Consider the following 21,403-nt stretch of genomic DNA (forward strand, 5'->3'; position numbering starts at 1 on the left):
CCAGACCTGTCGCAGAGTCAAGAATCACCAGAGCTTGGGGGGAAAAGCAGCCGGCTCCAGGACCAGTGAGATGCCATCGCAGATGTGTGGAAGAGTGCTGAAGGCAGGCACCGACGTTCTGCTCTGCCACCACAGATGAATGCACCCTGTACAGTGCACACGTGGAACGACCCATGGGCACCTGTACACACATTCACCACACACAAGCAAACGAGAGCATCCACAAACTTCCCCACGCGATGTCACCAGGCATTTTCCAGCTGGCTGGAGAAGCGGGACATTGGCATTGCCGAGAACAACTGGGTCTCTTTCCTTCCCCACCAGAGCTGGGGCTGCTGTGAGTGGGACAGATACCTACAGGGACACAGACTCCCTGGGGTGTGGGGAGACCAGCAAAGCCCCCTCCCACCCTCAGCCCTAGACAGTTTCGAGATTTCCACCCCTGATCTGGAATGAGATGGTAAGCCGAAGCCCATATTAACATCCTGGCTCCCCAGCCCCAGTGGCATTTTCACAGAGGGGACTGCTGGCTCGTTGTCCCTGTGGGACTGGGCTTGATTTTTTTTTTTTTCCATTATGCAATGATGAACTCCCCATGTCTCGTTCTCTTGCTTTGCAGAGCCGAGGTGGTGCTAGGAAACATCATCAGGAAGAAGGGATGGAGGTAATTACCCAGTTCTCTGCGGTCTATGCCCGAGGCTCACAGAGAAGGGCTGCTTGTGGGAGGAGGCACAGGAAGGGCAGATGCATGCCGGGCTCCCTGGCTTGGGTGGACAGGCCACCTGCCCCAGCAGGCCTAGGGTGAGATGGTGCTGCAGTGAGAGTTTGGGGTTGTTCCTTCCCGAACGCCACCGAAGCCTCATCCCTTCCTTCGGACAACTCTTCATATTTAGTGTAGCATAAGGGGCAGTGGGCTGGGCAGTAATAAGAGAACCATATACAGCTTTTGTAAGCAATCTTGCTAAGGCCTGAAGTTCCCAAATTTTCCCTGCTGGAAAGGGTGAGCTTCCCACAATGGAGACAACCACTGCTACTCTAGGCAGGTAGCAGGTGTTTATACCACCCTGCAAGAAGTCAAGCCCAGGGCTAGAGGGATGGCTTAGCAGTTAAGGTGCTTGCCTGCAAAGCCAAAGGACCCAGGTTCAATTCCTCAGGACCCATGTAAGCCAGATGAGCAATGTGTTGCATGCATCTGGGCTTTGCAGCAGCTGGAGGCCCTGGCACACCCATTCTCTTAATCTCTCTCTCTCAAATAAATAAATAAATATGTTTTTTAAAAAAGTCAAAGCCAGGGCTGGAGAGATGGTTTAGTGGTTAACCGCTTGCCTGTGAAGCCTAAGTACCCTGGTCCAAGGCTTGATTCCCCAAGCCAGATGCACAAGGTGGTACATGCATCTAGAGTTCGTTTGCACTGGCTGGAGGCCCTGGCACGCTCATTCTTTCTATCTTATCTGTCTCTTTCTCTGTCTGTCACTCTCAAATAAATAAAAATAAACAAAAATAAAAGTCAAAGCCAGCCAAGCGTGGTCGCGCACGCCTTTAATTCCAGCACTTGAGAGGCAGAGGCAGGAGGATCCCCGTGAGCACCATTCTGAGACTACAGAATGAATTCCAGGTCAGCCTGGGCCAGAGTGAGACCTTACCTCAGAAAAAAAAAGTCAAAGCCAGAGGCTGTGGGTTCACCAGGCCCCCACATGGATGTACAGTGTGGTTCTCTAAGAGGCAGAGGTGTTTCCTTGGGAGCAGTCCTAGCCCTGCCCCCAACCCTTGTCCTGCCCCACCCACGAAGATTCAGAAGATGGGGTCCCTGAATGCAAAGTCTGAGCCCCCCCCCAAAAAAAAAGCTGCAAGTGAGATGTCTCGGGTGGCCTGGGCATGACGGGGTGGCGCTGCAGAGATCATAGTGCAGAAGTTTTTGCCTCTCAGCTGCACCTTGCCCCTCTCTGCCCTACCCGAGGACCTCAGAGAACAGCTCAACCTCTCAAAAAGTCACTGTCCCCATCTGCAGAGAAACCAGTGAGAGACTCCCACCCCCACCCCAGACAGGGTGTCCAGAGCCTGTACTTCACCAGCGCAGCCAGCCCTACTAGATTATACCGGACCTAGCGGACTGGGAAGCTCCAGGGCCCAATGCCCAGGTGCATCCAACATGACCCTTGGGCACAGGAGGTGGAGGAGCCTGAGCAGAGCAGGGCAGGATTCCAAGGCACCTTCTCAAGCAGAGACACAAACCCCTCAGGGAGCTTTGTCAGGCTGAGCTGAGTGCCCTGGTCTATCCTTCCGGCCTCCCCAAGCTCCAGGCTTCAACAGAGCAGTCATAAAGCTGGGCCTGCATTCCTTCTCTGTCTGTCGAACGCCTCTCAGCATCTCACTGCTCTCACCTTACCCCCACCCGGGTTCCTGTCGCCTCTCCCCCCTCCCAGCCCAGCAACCGGTTTCCTCTCTGCTTTGATCAATCCTAATTCCTCCTGTTCTGTAATTCAAAGGCGCTCCATCTCCCAGCAAATCTCCCAAGGCCGAAGGCTGCCCCGGGTCACCATCTCTGTGGTTGATGCTGACTGTGCCAGTGTTGGTGGCATCAACAATCCTGGCAGCAGAGCAGGCCAGAGTGCCCGGCTTGAGGAGCTGTGGCCTCAGCAGCCCCTAGTTGAGTTCACAAACACACACACACAGAGTTTGGGAGGCTATTTTCACCTGTCCTCTGACCAAAGTCACACCCAGCCCTAGGCTACAGCAGCAGAAAGGGAAGAGCTAAGACTCCCCCCTCTGAACTCTGCTCATACCAGTTCCTCCGCCATCTAATGCCTGCTGCGCAGCGTACAGAGTTGAGTGGTTGGTTGCATCTGGAGTCACCTCCTAGCTCAGTGGGGAACCCCACAAACCCAGCTGGCATCTGGTAGGTATCTTACAATAGAAGAATCCCCGTTTCACACTGGATCCCATGGGGGGCGGGGGACCTTTAGGACCACTGTGTAAAAGCTGAGAACCCTCAAGGGGTCAGGTTCAGTAACATCTCTTCTCTCTCCTCTCCACAGGCGGTCCAGCCTTGTCATCACCACCAAGATCTTCTGGGGGGGGAAGTAAGTGCCACCTCACAGTGCCGTTCCCAGCCACAACAGCTCCAAATCATGCAGAGACCTTACCTAGGAGAGAGCAGAGACAAGCGGTGGGGATCAGACCCTTGTCTTTGAAGGAGGAGGTTGTGATGGCCTGGTGTAGGTTCCATCCCCTGAGCCCCACAGCAGGCAGGGGTGGCCTTTGCCTTTGCAGAGCACCCATCCCTGACCTAGAATCTCACACCCAGTTTGGATGAGTTTATCTTTCACTCAAATCCCATTCAAGGAGCTGGAAAGTTGACCCAGTGGATAAAGTACTTGCCACTCAAGTATAAGGGCCCAAGATGGCCCAAGTTCTACTTCCCAGCACTCACTTAAACAGCTGGGCATGGTGACTCATGTTTGTAATCCAGTCCTGCAGGAGCAGAGACTAGAGAATCACTGGAGCTCACTGACAAAACACACACACACACACACACAGACACACAACTCCAGGTTTTGGGAGAGACTCTTATCTCAAGGAAATGAGTGACAGAGGAAGAGGATACCTGCGGTTCTCCTCTAGCCCCCATGTGCTCACATATATCACATCACACACTACATACTCCATACATACACATGCACATGCACACACACAAAAAGAAACCAAAAAAGAATAAATTTAAATATATCTACACATATATATGTGTGCGTGTACATATGTGTGTATACATATGTATGTATGTATGTGTGTGTGTGTGTGTGTGTGTGTATGAATGATTCATTCTTAGTTTTTTATTCTATTTTTGAGAGAGAGAGAATTGGCACACCAGGGCCTCAGACACTGCAGTAAAGCTCCAGATGTTTACACCACCTAGTGGGCATGTGCAACCTTGCGCTTGCCTCACCTTTATGGAATCTGGAGAGTCGAACATGGGTCCTTAGGCTTCACAGGCAAGCGCCTTAACCACTAAGCCATCTCTCCAGCCCCATTCTTGATTTTTAAAAAATCCTCAGCTAGGTGTCTGCCTATAATTTCAACACTTGATAGGCTGAGGCAGGAGGAGCATGAGTTTGAGGCCAGTCTGAGCTACATGGGAAGATAATTAATGATAATGTCCAAGAAGAACAGCAGGGTATAATTGAAACTAGAGCTGCAGCCCCCATGGCCACCCCACATCACCCCCAGGCCACCCCAGATCAGCATCCAGGCTTCCATATGCGCTCATGAAAGCTCAGCCTTTACCCTTCACTGTTAATCCTAAAGTAGAAAGCGACTGCACATCACATTTGCTGACCTACTTTTATTTTAACATTGCATCATAAACATTTTCCCCAAATTGCATGCACTATCTCCCATGCTGTTGGCTTGTTTTTCAGAGCGGAGACAGAGAGAGGCCTTTCCAGAAAGCACATAATAGAAGGTAAGGAGGGACTGTCACCACAGGGCCCCAAAGCAAAGCAGCCCAATATGCCCCATGCCCCTGGGGATTAAGCAGAGGCCCTAATCATGGGACACCCATATCCCTGGTCTGACCCCTGATCAGGCGGACATGAGGTAGGGAACCTTCCACTAAAGGAGAGAAGCACTGGCTTAGGACACAGAAAAGGCCCGGATTTCAGTCCAGTCTCCACCCCACACTGGTTGAGTGGTCTTGGGCAAGAGCCATGACTTCCCCAAGCTTCTGTCACAATGTCTGGAAAGTGGAGCTGTGAGAGCGCCCCCTCAGACGCATGGGAGGCAGGAACAGGCAGCCCGGGGCTTGGACCTCAGAAGCACCCAAAGCAAGGGTAGCTGGATATGGACTTAACCTGTGCTTTTCTTTTCTCCCTGCCTTTCCAAGTCACATTTATTCTCATCTATCTAGATAATATTTTCCCTCTGCTGAACATCGTAACTAAGGGGCTTGGTGCCTGGCCCTTCCATCCTAGACCCAGTGTGTTTTGCCCTAGCTAATGGATCTGAGCTGTTAGGAGGCACAGGTTGGCAGCTTGTGGGAGCCAGACACCACAGACCTCTTGTACAAGGGATCACAGACACTGTTCCTCCTTGTGTAATGATGTGCCCAGCTCTGCCCATTACAACACAGATCACCAAGAAAGACTACAAGACCATGAGCTCATTCTGTCTCAGGACATGGGGTCTGTGGTTCCCTCCACATCCTGAACAGCCAAGACACACTCACTCCCACTGGGGATGTGTCTCTTCAATGGGGTCTCCTCAAGACCCCCACCTGCTGCCGCAAAGCTCACTTGACTGGAGCCTGTCCTCTTCTGTCTTGCCCCCTGAGCCGAGCAAAGGGAGGGCTTGGGAGAGTTCGGAAGAAGCACTGACCAGGGTCATGGCCGTCTTGTCCTCCCCCAGGGCTGAAGGCTTCCTTGGAGCGGCTGCAGCTAGAATATGTGGATGTGGTGTTTGCCAATCGCCCGGACCCTAACACGCCCATGGAAGGTAGGTGCTTCCCAGAAGCTCTGGCCATTCAGCATCTGGTTGGTTCCTGTAGGACAAAGATGGGGGACCAGAGGTCTGATCTGAGAGGCTCTGATAGCCACCAGCACCCCCACACAGCACACCCAAGGCAGAGGTGATCAGATTCTGTGGGTGAGGAAAGGGACAGGCCCTGGCCCCAGTACGCTGAGCCCAGCCCTGTTCTACCCATCCCATGACCCACTCCTGGCTGCCTTCAGAACTCCATGGCCAGCGATCTCTCCTCTTGGCGGTTCGTATGTCATAGCAGAGTGGCGCGGCAGCATGGTGGCCCTCGGGACTATTGCACTCTTTTCAGTCTGGTTCCTCTGGGAGGGCTTAAGGGACTTTTGCTCTGGGGGATAAATTATTACCTAGAGGAGAAAAAATGTTCAGTGCTTCAAGGAGCTGTTTTTGGTTTCTTTGGTGTTTATTTATTCCCTCAGCGCCCAGCCTCTCCCGTCTCCCCCACTTCCTGCTACGGCATCTTCTCATTTCTGCTTTGCTGTTTCAGGGACTTAGAAAGTTAAGTTGTGCACAAGTTATTTTCTCTTCATTTGCTTTTAGATATATATACATATATATACCGCACGTGTGTGTATATATATTTTTTCATGTTAACAGAACAAGTGTTCGTGATTTGTGCTTCCCTGCCCTGCCCTTTGTCACACCACGCCTCCGTGTTCCCACAGCGATAAACTCTGGTCTCTTTAAATCTTTCTTTTATCACCAGGGGACCCATTTAGTTCCTCCAAGTCAAGGACATTCATCATTGAAGGTACACAGTACCCTCAGCCGACTATTGACTTCTGGGTCCGAGCTGCATTTTATGAGACAGTGTTTTTATTTACACGACTCTCTGTCACACCCCTCCCCATGACAAACCTCTCCATAAAATGCGTAAGGGGGGCGAGTGCCCTGTAAGGACATCTTGCAAGTAAAGGAAAAGCAAAGCGGTGTTGGAGCTCCTCACTGCCCACCACGCTGTCATCTCATCCCTCCTTCCCAGTGTGCATGTGCCCCCCCACCCCCGGAGCTTGCGATGCTGCGATCTGCGGTGGCCCGCGGTCTCTCTCCCGAGGCCTCCTCTTGATTTGAACATGCCGCAGTCCCTGCCTGGGACCTAGAACTTGGATGGTACAATGGGAAGGGTTGGAGAAGGCTAGGTTTTCACAAGGAATGGGCCCGTCAGGGACCCCTGAGTGTGCAGCCCCCAAGAAGTCTCACCTCTATAGTCTACACTTGTTGAGCCCCTGCTTCCAACGGGCAAACAGCACCAGCTAATAAGCCACCCCATCTAGCACGCTGGCTGCATGTGGCCACCTGTATCCCCTGACCTTTCCATTGAAATGGACCAGTTCATTTCCCCTCTTGAAGAGGACCTACACGATTTGGGATGGTGCCGAGGCCAGGGCAGCCTCCTGCCACGCTTGACCTCTGTCCTCTTCTCGCAGAAGGGCCCCGGGCCCCCGCCCCAAGCACACATCATGGTCTTCCCAGGAACTGGACGGTGTTCCACCCTGGAAGGACTCCTGCTTGCCACCTGCCGCTGCTACCTGACGCCTCCCATGTATTATTTGTGAAGCGGCAGAGATGCCCTAGGTTTTGGCAGCAGCTGGAAAGATTTGGTGCCCCTGTTTCTGTCTAGCAGCATTAAATATTGAGGTGGAGAACAGTTGTCCTTAATTGGCACTGTCTCCGGGGAGCCACCAACATCATAGTAAAACAGGTGCCCAGTGTGCCCTTGCTCCTGCATGTCTAAACATCCAGCCTCTGCCTGAATCCCTCCGAGAGAGCCCAAGGGCCTGTGCTCGAGATCCTTGCCCCTCGGGACAGCCAGTCACACTAGGCTCCTGTCCTGTCAGCCTTGTCCCTGGGTGTTAGGTCAACTGTCTCCCCAACACTGCATGGAAAGGGCATCGTGCGATGGAAATCTTGGTGACTGTGACCATGGAGAGCACCGCGGGAGGGGGTCAGGGAACAAGGCTGGCATCGGGGGGGGGGGTCCTCTATGGCATGTGGACCTAAGCCTTGGCTAAAAAGAATAGGGGAATCATGCTGCATGGTCTCAGGTGGCCTCAAGAGTGTTTCTAAAAATCTTAACAAGGGGGTGGGAGCACCACACAGGAGCTCAGGCTCAATTGGAAAGGTCTCCTAAAACCTTTCCAACCAGGCACTCTCCTCTTCCCTATACCTAGTATGTTGGCAGTTCAAGAAAGTGGTACAGGGAGGGTCCTGGGGGTGTCCACACTTCTCTCCCAACTCCCCCTCGCCTAGGCTGGGGCAGAGAGGGCTCACAGGAGCCATTACCCCTGAGGTCAGACTGCAGGGGCAGAAGTGGAATGTGACTTGCCAAGGGCTGTGGATAAAACTGGAACCAGCAACCTCAGTGCCAGTCCTGAGGGTGGTCTGAGTTCCATCCAGAGTAGACCTTGGGCAAAGGAGTCATAGGGATCCCTTTGAGATGGGTAAGAAATGAGACTCCAAGACAAGGTGGCAAGAGCCAGGACTGCTACCCCGTACAGGGAAAGGTGCCCATAGGCCTGGTAATCCTCCAAGGTGGAGCTATGATAACAGACCTGGCATTCTCTTCCTTCCTTCCCATCTTAAATGCCCTCCCACCGCAATCACTGCCAGGGGACCTCAGCTTCCATACCTTAAGACCAGAGAGGAATAAGCCACTGGGGAGGGAAGCGGAGCTCAATGGTGTATGTTGCTGCTTTGTTTTTAGAAACACTTGTCCTTCCACATCCCCACCCTGCCTTTGGCAGTCGACCTTGCAAGCACTGTATCAGACCTGTGAGAAACCCATGGAGCCATCTCTCAGTCCACCAAACCAAGGGTTGTCTGCAAGCTGAAAATCTGAGGCCGAGTTGTGTTTTAAGAATCCTAACATCCTCATGCAGCTGAAATAGCCAAGGGTGGGGACCTACAGCTGGAAGATTTTTATGTTCCCCAAAACTGTTTTGATTCTAGGAAGTCTCTCTCATGCTCCTGGGGTGGGAAGAATCCCTCCTCTTACCTCAGAGGATGGTGAAGCATTTGGAACATTTACTCATCAGGATGTGGTGGGCCTCAGCTCTTGTGGTGTCTCCTGTCTACTCCAGACCCGAGCTTCTCACAGGAAAAACACTTAGGCCCTCATTGCCCTGGGACCGACCTGTGGAGCTGGACTGATTTGAGGGTCTTGTTCGTGATCCGTCCAAGGTTTCCACGTCTGCTTCTGACTCCCCAAAAGGGGCTCAGCCCTGAGCCCCATTCTCCATGCCTGCCCTTGCCTTTGCCTCCACACACACCATTCTTTCCTCTCCTCAGAGAGGAATGTAGAGTGGTCCACAGCTGGAAACAGGCAAAACCGTATTTGCTTACCTCCTTAGCCAGTCTAACTGTAACCTTCATTTATCCATCTGGTCCTCCCTAGGGGACCAGTGTACCCAGTCTTACTCACTCTAGAGTCTGTGGTCCCACTCGTTAGGCTCGCCTTCTCTTATCCCTATAGTCAGCCGTGGAGACCTTAACCTCAACCCACCAGTAACCTACTTTTCAAAGATTCCCTGTATCTGGATAGAGCAATTGTTTTTCATACTGGCTTCTGGGATTGTGATTCCTGCTTTTCTTTCCTCCTGGAATCCCCCTGCCCCCAATACATGCACTCAACTCCAGAGCCAGGAAGTACACTGCTTGCAAGACGTCTTTGCAGCCCTCTCCCTCTTCCCAGCGCCCTGCCTGCATCTGCAGACCATCCCCAGGCTGGGCCTGAGCTCCAGCCACCCCCATCAAGTGAACTCTCTTCTCTCACACAGAGACCGTGCGGGCCATGACCCACGTCATCAACCAGGGGATGGCCATGTACTGGGGCACATCACGCTGGAGCTCCATGGAGATCATGGTAGGGTGACACCCCCATGTCCATAGACATGGGCTTTTTGTGGGAAAGGATCCCAAGATTCAGACAAGTGCTAAGTAAGGACTCAGACACCCCCACGTCCATAGACATGGACTTCTGTGGGAAAGGGTCCCAGTGACTCAGACGAGCTCTGAGGGGAGAGAAAGAGTGCGATAGTGTGTCTGCAGGCCTCGCAGGCGTGGGTCTAAGCATTACAGGTAGCTTTTCCTCTCTGAGCCGCAGTTTTCCCACCCATAGGACAAGCCTAGTAGCAGGGCCTACTCTAGTACACTGTTCTGAGGCTTCTCAGAGAGAACCTCTAGGAAGCTCGAAGCTGGAAGCCCAGCCAGCCCTTAGTAAGAACACTACCAATCACTTGCACTGGCCTTCTAGCATGTTCTGGGTGCTGTTAGATTTAAGGGCTTTCTGGGGACTGACTCCTACTTATCCTCCCAATGCTACTGTCATCCCATTCCTCAGATGCAGAAATCAGGGACCAAAGTGTAAAGTGATAAGCCCAAGGTCACATAGCTCAGACCAAGATTGAAGGCCAGGCCATGGAGCTCAGAGCTGGGACTGCCTTGGAACATGACCCCACTACTAAAACCACAAGGCTGCCATCTTGTACTCTATGCTACTTCCCCCTCGCTCACATTTTCAGGAAAACGCCCAACTAATAGTGATTTCCCTCCACCAACCCACGGGGGCTAGAGTGGCCGATGTTCCTTGACATTTCTGGGGCCTCTCAGAAAGCGTCAGCAGGGTGCGTCTGTCTCAGAGGCACAGAGGGCAATGGCCCAGAGAGGGAGGGAGAAGCTACCTACCTGGCCCCCACCCTATTTCCAGCCTTAGCCCTGCCCATGCCCAGTGCCTCAGAATTTCCAGCATCACTGTTGGGTCCCAGATTCCTACTTCATGCAGGAAGTAAAAGGGGTTTCAGAAGTGCCTGGTGTGAGTCGGCCTTGAGTACAGGTGGTTCTTATGACCCTGCATCAGACATTTTCCTGACTGTCCACAGCCAGCGCTGGGCTCCGAAGGATGTGTCACCCCCCATTTTACAGATGCGGAAGCTTAGACCAAGACCAAAGAGGGACTGGGCCTCTCAGCAGACGTGGCCCTTCGCAGTCTGTCTGCAGGCAGCCGTAGAGCCTGAGCTCTCCCCGTCAGATTGCAGAGGTGATGTCTGGAAATCAAGGCCTGAGCTCCTGTTTCAGGAAGTGGACTGGTGCAGCTGCCAACTCTCCTGGTGGCACTTTCTGCCACCACCTTCATCCCCAGCCAAGGGCCCTAGAACAACGGCCGTGTCACACAGCTGGCAGACTCTGGGTGTCAGCTGCGAGCCAGATGCTGTTGTAAAAGCAGCAAACCCCCTTAGCTCGTTGGAACCTCGTGACAAATAGGGAAAGTGAGGCACTGATGAACCCATTTACCCCTGGCAGAAGCAGTCTTCCTGCAGTGTTGTGCTTTCAGACTTGGCATCCCAAAGCTTGCCTTGTCTTCACAGCTCACGGGGGCCTGCCTCACAGCGTCCAAGGCAAGCCGAGGGTGAAGAAAGAGCAGGGCCAGCTTCCCAGGGATGCCTCTGGGTCTTCTCCCCGTGAGCCGCAGGCCTGCTGACACAGTGGCCTCCGCTCCCTTTCGTACTGCAGGAAGCCTACTCTGTGGCCAGGCAGTTCAACCTGATCCCGCCCATCTGCGAGCAGGCGGAGTACCACATGTTCCAGAGGGAGAAGGTGGAGGTCCAGCTGCCAGAGCTCTTCCACAAGATAGGTGGGTGCCACCCCTCCTGCCCTGCCCCACTCTCAGGGCTTCGCTTAGCCTCTCCTGGTCTCTCTCTCAGGAGTGGGCGCTATGACCTGGTCGCCCCTGGCCTGTGGCATCGTCTCTGGAAAGTATGACAGTGGCATCCCACCTTACTCCAGGGCATCCCTGAAGGTGAGCAGTGGGCCAGGGTGGGAAGGGACACTCCACACAGGTACTGTGCAACACTCCTTTGGGCCTCTGCTATCACCCTAGGACTGGGGTCCTATTAGCCAGGCTCCTAGTGGGGTGACTTACTCCCACAGGCCCCAAGTGAGCAGGCCCCTCACCTCTACCTCAGCCTCCACCATAGTTCAACATTCACAGAGTGGCCTGGGTCCCTTTATGCCCCTCCCCAACAACACTCCCATTGTGCCAGCACAGAGACCTCTCGGGCAAAGCTCAGGGCTGGAGGCTCAGAGCTGACCTCTAAGCCAAGTGCCATTCCCCCTCCCCTGCTACACACCTTGGGGACATAGAAGGGTTCCTCTTTAGGAAACAGGAGGTCTGGTGACCCAGTCCTGGTGCCAGTCAAGAGAGAAAGTGTCCTCTGTGGCTAGAGGTAGGGTTCCTCTAGGCCAGAGATGATAACCTGTGCTCTTGGGCTCCCAACACTAAGATGGGGTCAACCCCCACCTCCACCCTGACAAACTGTGTCTTTAAGGCATGAACAGGACCTATCCCAGCATCTGCCTAAGTATGCCCCACAGCAAATGTGAGGCCTGGGCCAGGGGAGAGGTGAGCCACTTCTGGGGGGATGGTTCTGGAGGGAACAAAAATCATCAGAACCTCCATGTGGTGGTCCAGTAGCCCTACCTCACCTGGAGCTGTGTCCCTCCCAGGGCTACCAGTGGCTGAAGGACAAAATCCTCAGCGAGGAGGGCCGACGCCAGCAGGCCAAACTGAAGGAACTACAGGCCATTGCCGAGCGCCTGGGCTGCACCCTCCCCCAGCTGGCCATAGGTAACGGGTTCTGGGGCCCTGGGATGGGGCTCCTGCCCTGAGGATAGAGCAGGGTCCCTGGGGACTTGGGCTGCACCCTCTCATCAGTAACAGGCTCTCAGGCAAGATTAGGAGCCATGCCCCTGCAGAGATAGCAGGGGCCCATGAGAGTCCAGGCCACCCACTGTCAGCTAGCCATGGGTCACGGGCACTTGGACCACCTCTGCACCACGGGCAGTGGGGCCAGGGCTCCTGTAGGCAAGCCCTCGCCCAGCGCTGCTGAGTATCATGCGCGCCTTCGGCTCCTGACAAGAGGCCGAGCACCTCTGCCCGACCAGGCAGCGCCAGACAGGCACCGCTGAGGGCGCCTTCTTCACCTGTCGGCTCTTGCTTCTCCCACCCAGCCTGGTGCCTGAGGAATGAGGGTGTCAGCTCCGTACTCCTGGGTGCTTCCAACGCAGAGCAGCTCATGGAGAACATTGGAGCAATACAGGTAAGCACAGGGTGCTGCCAGGGAGCTCACGCTTCCCAGCTCCTCAGCCAGCACGGATTCACTAGCACCTTCCAAGCATGTGGGACATACAAGGACAGCAGAGTCCTGCTCCTGCTGAGCTGCTAATAGGGGTGGATGTCAACACTGAGCTCAAGGAAGGAGGACATCATGAGGGGTGCTGGAAGGTGGCCAGCATCATGGGAGAAGGTTAGGGTGACACAGGGGAGCTAGGGGGAGGGGAGGGGACACCATAGACCCAGGAGGTCTTGTGAATAAAGGAGCTTTGGAAAGGGGGAGATGGCTTGGCAGGTAAGAGCACTTGCCACAAGTAGGAGGGCCTAAGACTGCCTAAGACTGCCTGAGTGTGATTTCCCAAGACCCATGTGAACAGCTAGGCATGGCCACATACGTCTGTAACCCACCTTTTGGGAAGCAGAGAATGGAGAATCATTGGGGCTCATGAAAATCACAGCTCCACATTCAGAGAGTGAATCCTTCTCAAGGAGATACATGCATGAGTAATAGAAAAAAAAAACATACTGCACACAGGCATGCATCTGCACACACACACACACACACACACACACACACACACACACCACAGCACACATACTACACGCACACACACCACCCATCACACATGCAAAAAGAAGAGGGAGAGAGGGCCTTGAAGCAAACTCTTGAGACGGTGTGCAGTGATATGGATGATCTACAAAGAATCCTTGGGTCAGCAGAGGGAGGGAGGGGCGGAGGGAAGAAAGACGCTTTGAAGCAAAGTCTTTTTGATTTGGTTTGGTTTGGTTTTCCAAGGTAGGGTCTCGCACTCTGTCTAAAGCTGACCTGGAATTCACTATGTAGTCTCAGGGTGGCCTCAAACCCACAGTGATCCTCCTACCTCTGCCTCCCAAGTGCTGGGATTAAAGGTGTGCACCGCCATGCCCGGCTTGAAGTCTTAAAGAGGTGTGCAGTGATAGAGTCAACCTGCAATGGTCCGCAGGCCAGAGGGCCCAGGGCCAGAGGCCAGCCTGGAGTTGCGTGTCTGCAGGGACTAGGGTGAGATACGGCCCTAAAGGTTCAACACATAGCAGAAGACTGCTGGGATGGGCGGAGGCCAAGGCCAAGAGACCTGGTAGGATGCACAGCAGTCCCTGTGGCTTGGTGATGGAAACCATGGCTAGATCGTGGATATTTGGAAAGGTGAAACAATGGTGTTGGTTGGCATGGGGTAAGAGAGCAAATCCAAGGTTACCCCAGGTTTTTGTCACCTGGAAGGGTACTTTTGCTATCACCTGAAGTAGGTACAGCTGTGAGGGTAGCTGAAAGTCTAGACCCTTATCATTTGGCTCCTCCACCACTACTATACTACATTCCAGAAGGCCCAAGAACATGGCAAGTCTTAGGGGAGTACACAGACCCAGCATGCTTGCTCTCTGCTCCAGGCCTTGGGCACCCAATAGGCAGTGTGGCCGCCTGCTTCAGATAGGGCCCAGGCATGATGGGGTCCAGCCAGAGTGCCCACGAAGCCCAGGAAGTCACTGGCCTTTCCCCACAGGCCAGGCTGGACTTGCAGCGTGGAGTTCTCTGAGCAGCTCTGATTCTTGTTTGCAGGTCCTTCCAAAATTGTCTTCTTCCATCGTCCACGAGATTGACAGCATTCTGGGAAATAAACCCTACAGCAAAAAGGACTATAGATCCTAGACTGCCCTCGCCATCTGCTTGGACAGTTTCTGGTTCCCTTCTCGTCTCTGTTCGCTCGCTTATGCTGTTCCAAAGCCAAGTGCAGAGTGTGGTTTACATCCAAGGAGAAAATACCATGCCCAGACGTTATTGGGAAATGGTCTCCAAAGTCACCACCAGATGCCACCCGCTGCTTCGCTGGATGCTGTCAGATTTGTGCCAGGAGATGGCATCAGTTAGGAAGGGCATTCAAGGGTTTCCACCCAAGCCTACGGCCTCTGCTCATCCTCTAAGAAGAAACCACATGTGCTCCCAACCAAGGCCAGAGGTCAAGGCTGGGCTGAGACCTGGTTGGATCCCTGGGGCAGGCAGGGCTGGCCTCTCCTTTGCTGAGAGAGAGTGCCCACCTGGGAAGAGGGTCTGGCACTTCCTGGGGCCCCTGCAGCCAGGGCCCTGCAGGGTGGGGCACGGCCTTCTCCTTTCCACGGGGCTCCAGGTACTTTGTGTAAGTCTGGTCTCAGATCACTCTCACCACTCTCAAACTGCCCCACATGCTCGTTGGGCCTTGGCTGGGGTCTCACCTGCCCAGCTGGCCCTTGGCCCCCACCCTCTACCCTTGCTGGCAGGGGCAGGGACCCCAGGGGATCAACTCTGTGGTTTGGGATCCATACAAAAGTTGGGGGTCTGATTTCCAGCTAGCCAAGGTCTTCGACCCTGCACACAGTTGATGAGCCCCATAACAGAATAACCCAGTTGTCCTGGGAGAGGCCAGTGGCGCATGCCATCCTGTTGTTCAACACTGTAGGCTGAACTGCAGTTGCTGGCCACACTGTAGGCCAGTGGCGGCAGGCTGAGCCCATGTGCACAGACGTCCCTCTCGGTGGGTGGAGAGCCTCCTCTAACACTTCTGTCCTCGGCTGGCCTAGCGGGCATGAGGACACTGTCTCGGCGTTTCAGTGAGAGAGTCCCTGGTGTTTCCATGCTGCAGGCTCAGGACAACAGAACCCCATCAGCAGCCCTCCCATTGTAAGAAGACCCCAGGGACCCTGTCACTGGAGAGATGGCCAGAGTTGCTGATCCCCTTCCACCTTAACCTAGATCACGCTGGGGAGAGGGAGGAAGAGTGGGCGCAGGCAGAATGCCAGCCCCTTAGCAGTGGGAGCTGTAGGGACAGTGGTGCCAGAAAGCCTGCAGGTTTGGGTGGGGTACGCTGCCTAGAGGCCTGGTTCTGTGGGACTGACCCCTTCACTGGCCACAGGGAGACAGAGCCTCCTACGACAGCTGGCTCCCTAGGGAACCGGAGCCTCCTATCCCTAACAGGCAGTGGTAACCCTAAGACACACACCCTGGAGCCACAGCACAATTCCCGCTTCGCCTTCCCAAGGAGCTGCTCTCCCAAGAAGGCTTCTCCCTGCCCCCCTCCAAGGCCTGCAGTCAGTCAAGACTGGCTGGAAAATCAGCTTAAGAAAGCCACAAAGACGAGGAGGCAGGAAGACAGGGAAGAAGGCTATTCTCTTCCACCATCCCCCTCTACTTTCCTGCTGACCCTGGGCTCTAGAGCCCTTGCCACTGCTCACAGCCACGGACCCTGGTGGTCTGTCTTGTCAGAAGCAGCACTGTGGATATAGGGAGAAGGCACGGTCCCTCCCAGTGGAGGCCCCTGGGCTGTGGCACTCATTCCATTCCTGGGCTAGAGGTGCCTGCCCTCAGTTCAGCGCCTTTCAGTGGGCAAGCAGGACAAAAGCTTGGGCCATTCGCCTCTCCTGGCAGGGAGTGGCCAGCCTTGTCCACACGGCTGTCTCCATCAGTGCCCACTGGATGGTGGACCTGGGTGGGGCCAGTTGCTGTCTATGAGCCACGCTTAAGAGAGGTTGAGCCCGTCAGGTGTGTACAAAAAGACAGAGAGACAAGGGCCCCAGGTAAGTTGGGCTGTGGCCCACATGCACCCTGGACCCAGGCAGCCTCCAGGACAGCGTTCCGGCCACCTGGCTCTGAGATGCCCATTTCTTCTGTGTGGGGCTCTACTTCCTAGAGGCACAGCCAGCCACACGTGGAGGAGGAATATGGAGTGGGAAGGGGCTTGGAAGGCCACTGGAGAAGATGACCAAGAGTAGCCAGCCTAGATATAACAAGCTGACCCCTGGCCCTTGAGGGGTCTGAAGTCAGGGTTACTTCCTGGGGCCCTAGGTCTCACCTTCCTGCAGCCCCACTGCCCACGGGCTTGCCTCCAGCCACCCCCTCACCCTCTCCTTGAAGCACAGTTTGCTGGGCCTGGGGTCCCCACCAGGAGAATTCAATGTAGGAAGAGGGCTATTTGGGGAATCAAGCTTCCTTGCTAACATGGAGCCCCATTGTAGCTCATCCCAAACCCATGGCCAGATCCAACATCCTGAGGCGCAGCAGGGCACCCCCATGCCCTGTTCTGTCAGCCGTGTACATGTGTGCTTTCTCTCCCTCTCTTCTAACGAGCGTGGCTCCTCGCTAACTGCATCCCACCAGGCCGAACGCATGCGCCTCGAGCTTCCCGACAGACTCAGACCGAGGCGTGGTGTGTGTTTATGGAATGACAAATAAAACCCCAGCCCATCAGTCTCTGTGTCTGGGTTTTTGTTTTTTTTTTAATGTGGGCTGCGTGTGTACATATGTGCTTGTGGAGGCTAGAGAACCGTGTTGGGTATTATTCCCCAAGACAGTGTCTACTTGCTTTGACAGTCTCTCAGTGGCCTAGAGCTCACCAACTAGGTTAGACTGGCTGACCAACAGGCCTCAGGGATCCTTGCGTCTCCACCTCATCCCTGGGATTACAGGCACATGCCACCACAACCCTGGCATTTTCATTTGAGTTCTGGGGACCAAAGTCAGGTCTTCGCACTTGTAGGCTGAGCGCTGACTGAGCCGAGCTCTCCGCAGCCCTGTGCGCACTTCTGTCTTCCCTCTTCCTCAGTCAGAGCTGGCGGGGGAGAGCAAGACCACAAACTGTGGGACGCGAAGGGCTGGAGTCGCCCCAGACCTGGCCTGAGGCCGAGAGTGGGAAATGAGGAAGGGCTTGGAGGGCAGAAATGATGGTGAGACATAGGGAGGAGGTGGACAGAAGACCCCCCCCCCACACCTCTCCCATTCGACTCATCAGGGCCCCACAGGAGAAGGAAACACCTCCCCCATCCACCCCTCTGATGCCACCTCCAAGGATCCAAGGCTGGTGGCTCTGAGGTTGCTGTTCCTCTAAGGGCTGGCTGATTTTAAGTTTAGTGTGTGTGTGTGTGTCCCTGGTATGTGGGGAGTGGGGGATACACACACACACACACACCAGGGACTCTTGCTGCAAATGCACACCAGATGTCTTTAGCACGGAGCCATCTTCCCAACCGCATGACCGAGGTTTTCAGGTTAGCGGCTCTAGTGAGCCCCGTGGCCTCTCCCACCACGTGTCAGGGAGGCAGGTGGGAAAGCACCTCTTGTGCACTCCTTCCTGGGAAGCTCGGAGTCTGGGAAACAACGTGGAAGGCCTCGTGAGATGCTCCCACCCCGGCCCTGCTCTAAGTCAGTAAGGCCAAGAACCACGCCAGCTCGACCCCTTCCCAAAGGATTTATTAAAACACAGAAACCAAAACATACACACAGAGTACGAAGTAAAGGTGACTGTGTTGGTTAGTCTGTCCAGCCTCCCCCCAGGCCAAGCCAGGACATGTCACAACCTGCTGGGGAGCTCAGATCCAAAGCTGCCCCTGGGACCCCTTGCTGAGAGCCTCCAGACCGCAACCAAGCTCCAGTCCCCCTTCACCAGCCTGGGCTGATCGGGGAAAGGGTCAGGCCCCTTGGCTAGGCGGGATGCCAGCCTGACTAGGGCAACCAGAGAGCCTCCCTCCAGAGCCCATCTTGGCTCCGGTAGGTAGCAAACAGCCCTCCCTCCTTCTCCAGGCTGGGCCAGGAGCTGCCTCTGGACTGGCTCCCGTCCCTATGTGGAGAGTTCAGGACATACACACACACCCAACGGGCCCTTTCTGGGTTATCGCACCTAAAAAAATACTTTGTTTTAAAAAAAATCTGAAAAGTAAGGGGGGGAAAAATCCATAAACACAATGACGCCGACGACTTTGGGCTGATGCACCACAATCTGTAAACTTCCGGGTATATAAAATAGGGTGAGACAGCTTTCCCCACAGTGCTGTGCTCTGCGCGAGAGCATCCTGGAGGAAGGATGACCTTCCACCCTTGTAGGGGACAGGCCAAGACACCCAGGATACAGAGGGCGTCAGCCTAGCCTTCCCCCAACGAGGCCCCGTCCCAGCACACACTGGAGACTCCAAGCAACTGGCACCTGCCCTGCCCTATAGGGTTGCTAGCTTCCTGGTCCCCAAGCCCACCATTAAACAGGTCCCACCCCTCTCACAGGCCCTGAAAAGCTCTGGGACCCAAGACAATTACAGGTGCCACTGGGCCAAGTCTTTTCAGCTGGCACATAGAGGCAGGGAGCCAAATTTGCAAGAAACAAGTGGCATTTCAAAAGTGGCTTTCAGGAAACCTCTTGTCACATTGGGTCTTAGGGAGACAGAAGTGCTTTGCATGTGTGAAACTGGTACCCTCCAGATGTGGTGACTCTAATCCAAACTCCCATGTCGCTGGAGAACTATCAGACACCCACTGTTCTAGGTGAACCAAAGTGGCCAGAGACGTAAGAACACAGGTAACAACCTCAGACTCTGCTCTGCACAAGGACCCCAGCAGACAGAGCAGAGGCAGCCTGACACCGTCCCACCATGACGCTCTCAAGAGACAACCGAGGGATCAAGACAAGAACACCCTTAAGGATCTTTTCTCCTCTCCACAGCTGGCCCACCCAGCCTGGGCAGCCCACCCTCCGGGGCCTCCCGGATACTGGTCTTACAGAACACAGCCCTTCCCGGGCCAGTGAGCCTCAAGGGAGCCTGGCTATGGGGAAGAGAAGGCCAAGGGGCCAGAGCCAAGGGGAGGGACAGAGTGAGACTTCCAGGGCAAAGAAACTGGCCCCTGGAAAGGAGCCTCCTTTCCCAGATTGGTCCACCGCAGCCAGGGATGGAGGTTAGTGCGAGTCCCAGTGAGGATAGCCACAGGGCTGACCATCTAGCTCAAGGGGAGGGCACGACATGCCCTGTGCCGGGGAGCAGGCTGGTGGCAGGTCACCACAGGTAGGGCAGCTCTTTCTGGGCGGTGGGGTCCGACACTCATCATCAGCTCGTACTTGCCCATGTCACCTCCAGGGTCCTCTCCACCCTGCTCTCGCACACTGCAGTGAGTGCTGGCTGGCTTCGGAGGCACGAATCAAGAGTGGAGTTTGGGAGTGTCACAATGGAAGAGGCCATGGGGGTCCAGCCCTCCAGGGGTTCCGATGAGGAACCATGTTACAGGTGTGCACATCGGGAGCTTAGTGAAGGCTGGGTAACAAGCCATGGAGACCTATCCCACTCCTGGCCACCCTATAGACCCTGGGAGATTCAGAGATACTGTGCGTCCCTCACTCTGCCTTCAGCCAATGGAGTCTGAGCCCTTTTCAGACACCCTAAGCCCAGGTGACGTCCCCCTAGAGGCCCTTCTGCATCCTCAGCAGATTCTGAACCCCACGGCAGCTTAGCCGCAGCTCACATAGCTGCCTGGGAAACTCCCAGCTCAAGCCTTGACAGTCTCCAGGTTGAGCTGGGACCCACAGGGAGTGTCAGACACAGACAGGCTCAGGGACTGGGGGTTCCACCCCCCACCTCCATGTAGGCCATTCCATGGTACCACAAGCTGGGATAGAGCAGGATTCAAGGTGGCATTCCAATACTGGTAAGTGGGAAATAGTCCTACTCCAGGGCAGCCCTGCAGCTAACAAGGCCAGCAGCCTGGGAGACTCCATCTAGAAAGGTCTAAAGAAGCCACTGGGGCCATTCCTCTGCCTCCAAACCCTCCAAGAACCAGCAAGGGCACCTATGGCCCCTGTCTTATACATCAAGTACCCTAAATCTAGGCCTCTTGGAGGGCAGGAGAACAGTGGTGAGTCCAGCCCCAAGGGTGACTGGCTCTCTGGTGCCTGTGGTTCAGGAGACTGCACAGGGAAGTCTGTGCCCGGGGAGGAATAGGATAGAACTTCCAGGACACAGGCTAGGTCCAGGGTCTCCTGGCCCACCCAACAAACATGGCCTTTTTTACCAAACTAGCACCCACCTTCTCACATCACACCCCTTCAGGCAGCAAACCCACAGAACTCCTGCAGAGGCTCTGACCCAGGCTCAGGCCTGCCTCATCCTCCCAGGTACCCTCACTTCAGCCTGACGCACACCAGTGGGATCAATACCCACCCATCAGAGTCCCAAGACTTTGCTGGGCCAGAGGCAGACATATGCCCAGCCGGTAGAATCTACCTGGTGGTCCCTAGCCCTGACAGGAAGGAGGTAGGAAACACCGTACCCTGACCGAGGCATCACCAGGCTGGGCAGCCACTCCTCAGACCTGACTCAGCTGACACTAGGGTCCCAAGTTGGCAGGGGACAGGTGCAGACAGGGGCAAGGGACACACCGACATGGGACGCTGCCTTCTCCCTAGTTGGGGCAAGTCTGCAGGGCAACGCCAGGGTCTCCAGAGAGCTTCCCTTCAAGGCTGGAGGCTGGTGACACGTGGGGGCGTTGCAGGTTAGAATCTTCCATTCGTCAACCAATTTTTATCAAGATAAACATATTTGCATCTTCAGGAGGAAGGCGCAGGAGAACAGGGAAACGAAGTCTCTCCTAAGAAGTCAGCCAGTCTGGAAAAGGTAACCAGGAGTGTGTCCGGCGCGGCCGTGAGTGGGCCGCTGTGCAGAAGAGCACTTGAACTATGACCAGGTGGCACTTCTGGGCTCTTGTCCTCCATGTGATGGCATCACTAGGTTTCCCTTTTTGTCCCAAGGTGGCACCAACTCCCAAGAAGGCAGTAGCTTTTCTCTCCTGTGGTGGTTGGGCGGGTGGCCCGGCAAGCATGGCTACAAAAAGACAAGTCAGCAGTTGGGTGGCCTGACCTCCAGAGGCCACCATGCGGCCTGCACTGGTACCAGCTATGATCAGAGGAACCCTGGGAACAAGGCTTCCTGACCACTGGCCACAGGGCCAGG

At 54.9% G+C, this 21,403-nt stretch overlaps 2 protein-coding genes across 6 annotated transcripts in view; one reads left to right on the forward strand and one right to left on the reverse strand.

Annotated features, from left to right (window-relative positions):
• Positions 1 to 15,749, forward strand: part of Kcnab2 (potassium voltage-gated channel subfamily A regulatory beta subunit 2) — a 95,605-nt gene extending 79,856 nt beyond the window's left edge. For 3 of the 5 annotated variants that reach the window (XM_045150462.1, XM_045150464.1, XM_045150463.1), the window contains 11 exons: positions 620 to 664; positions 3,036 to 3,080; positions 4,416 to 4,459; positions 5,401 to 5,487; positions 6,236 to 6,280; positions 9,306 to 9,391; positions 11,038 to 11,158; positions 11,229 to 11,323; positions 12,031 to 12,151; positions 12,535 to 12,623; positions 14,232 to 15,749. In XM_045150462.1, the coding sequence (XP_045006397.1) occupies positions 620 to 664; positions 3,036 to 3,080; positions 4,416 to 4,459; positions 5,401 to 5,487; positions 6,236 to 6,280; positions 9,306 to 9,391; positions 11,038 to 11,158; positions 11,229 to 11,323; positions 12,031 to 12,151; positions 12,535 to 12,623; positions 14,232 to 14,321 (868 nt within the window). In that variant the 3' untranslated portion in view covers positions 14,322 to 15,749. The remainder of the gene's footprint in view (positions 1 to 619; positions 665 to 3,035; positions 3,081 to 4,415; positions 4,460 to 5,400; positions 5,488 to 6,235; positions 6,281 to 9,305; positions 9,392 to 11,037; positions 11,159 to 11,228; positions 11,324 to 12,030; positions 12,152 to 12,534; positions 12,624 to 14,231) is intronic. The other 2 variants (XM_004657699.2, XM_045150465.1) reach the window with 1 other exon arrangement.
• Positions 15,750 to 17,870: 2,121 nt separating this feature from the next.
• Chd5 (chromodomain helicase DNA binding protein 5) overlaps positions 17,871 to 21,403 on the reverse strand; it is a 69,328-nt gene continuing 65,795 nt past the window's right edge. Inside the window, 1 exon segment of the mRNA XM_004657403.2 lies at positions 17,871 to 21,274. The gene's annotated coding sequence lies outside the window, so the exon portion shown is untranslated.

Source organism: Jaculus jaculus, chromosome 5, assembly GCF_020740685.1.
Source record: "Jaculus jaculus isolate mJacJac1 chromosome 5, mJacJac1.mat.Y.cur, whole genome shotgun sequence".
NCBI lineage: Eukaryota > Metazoa > Chordata > Mammalia > Rodentia > Dipodidae > Jaculus > Jaculus jaculus.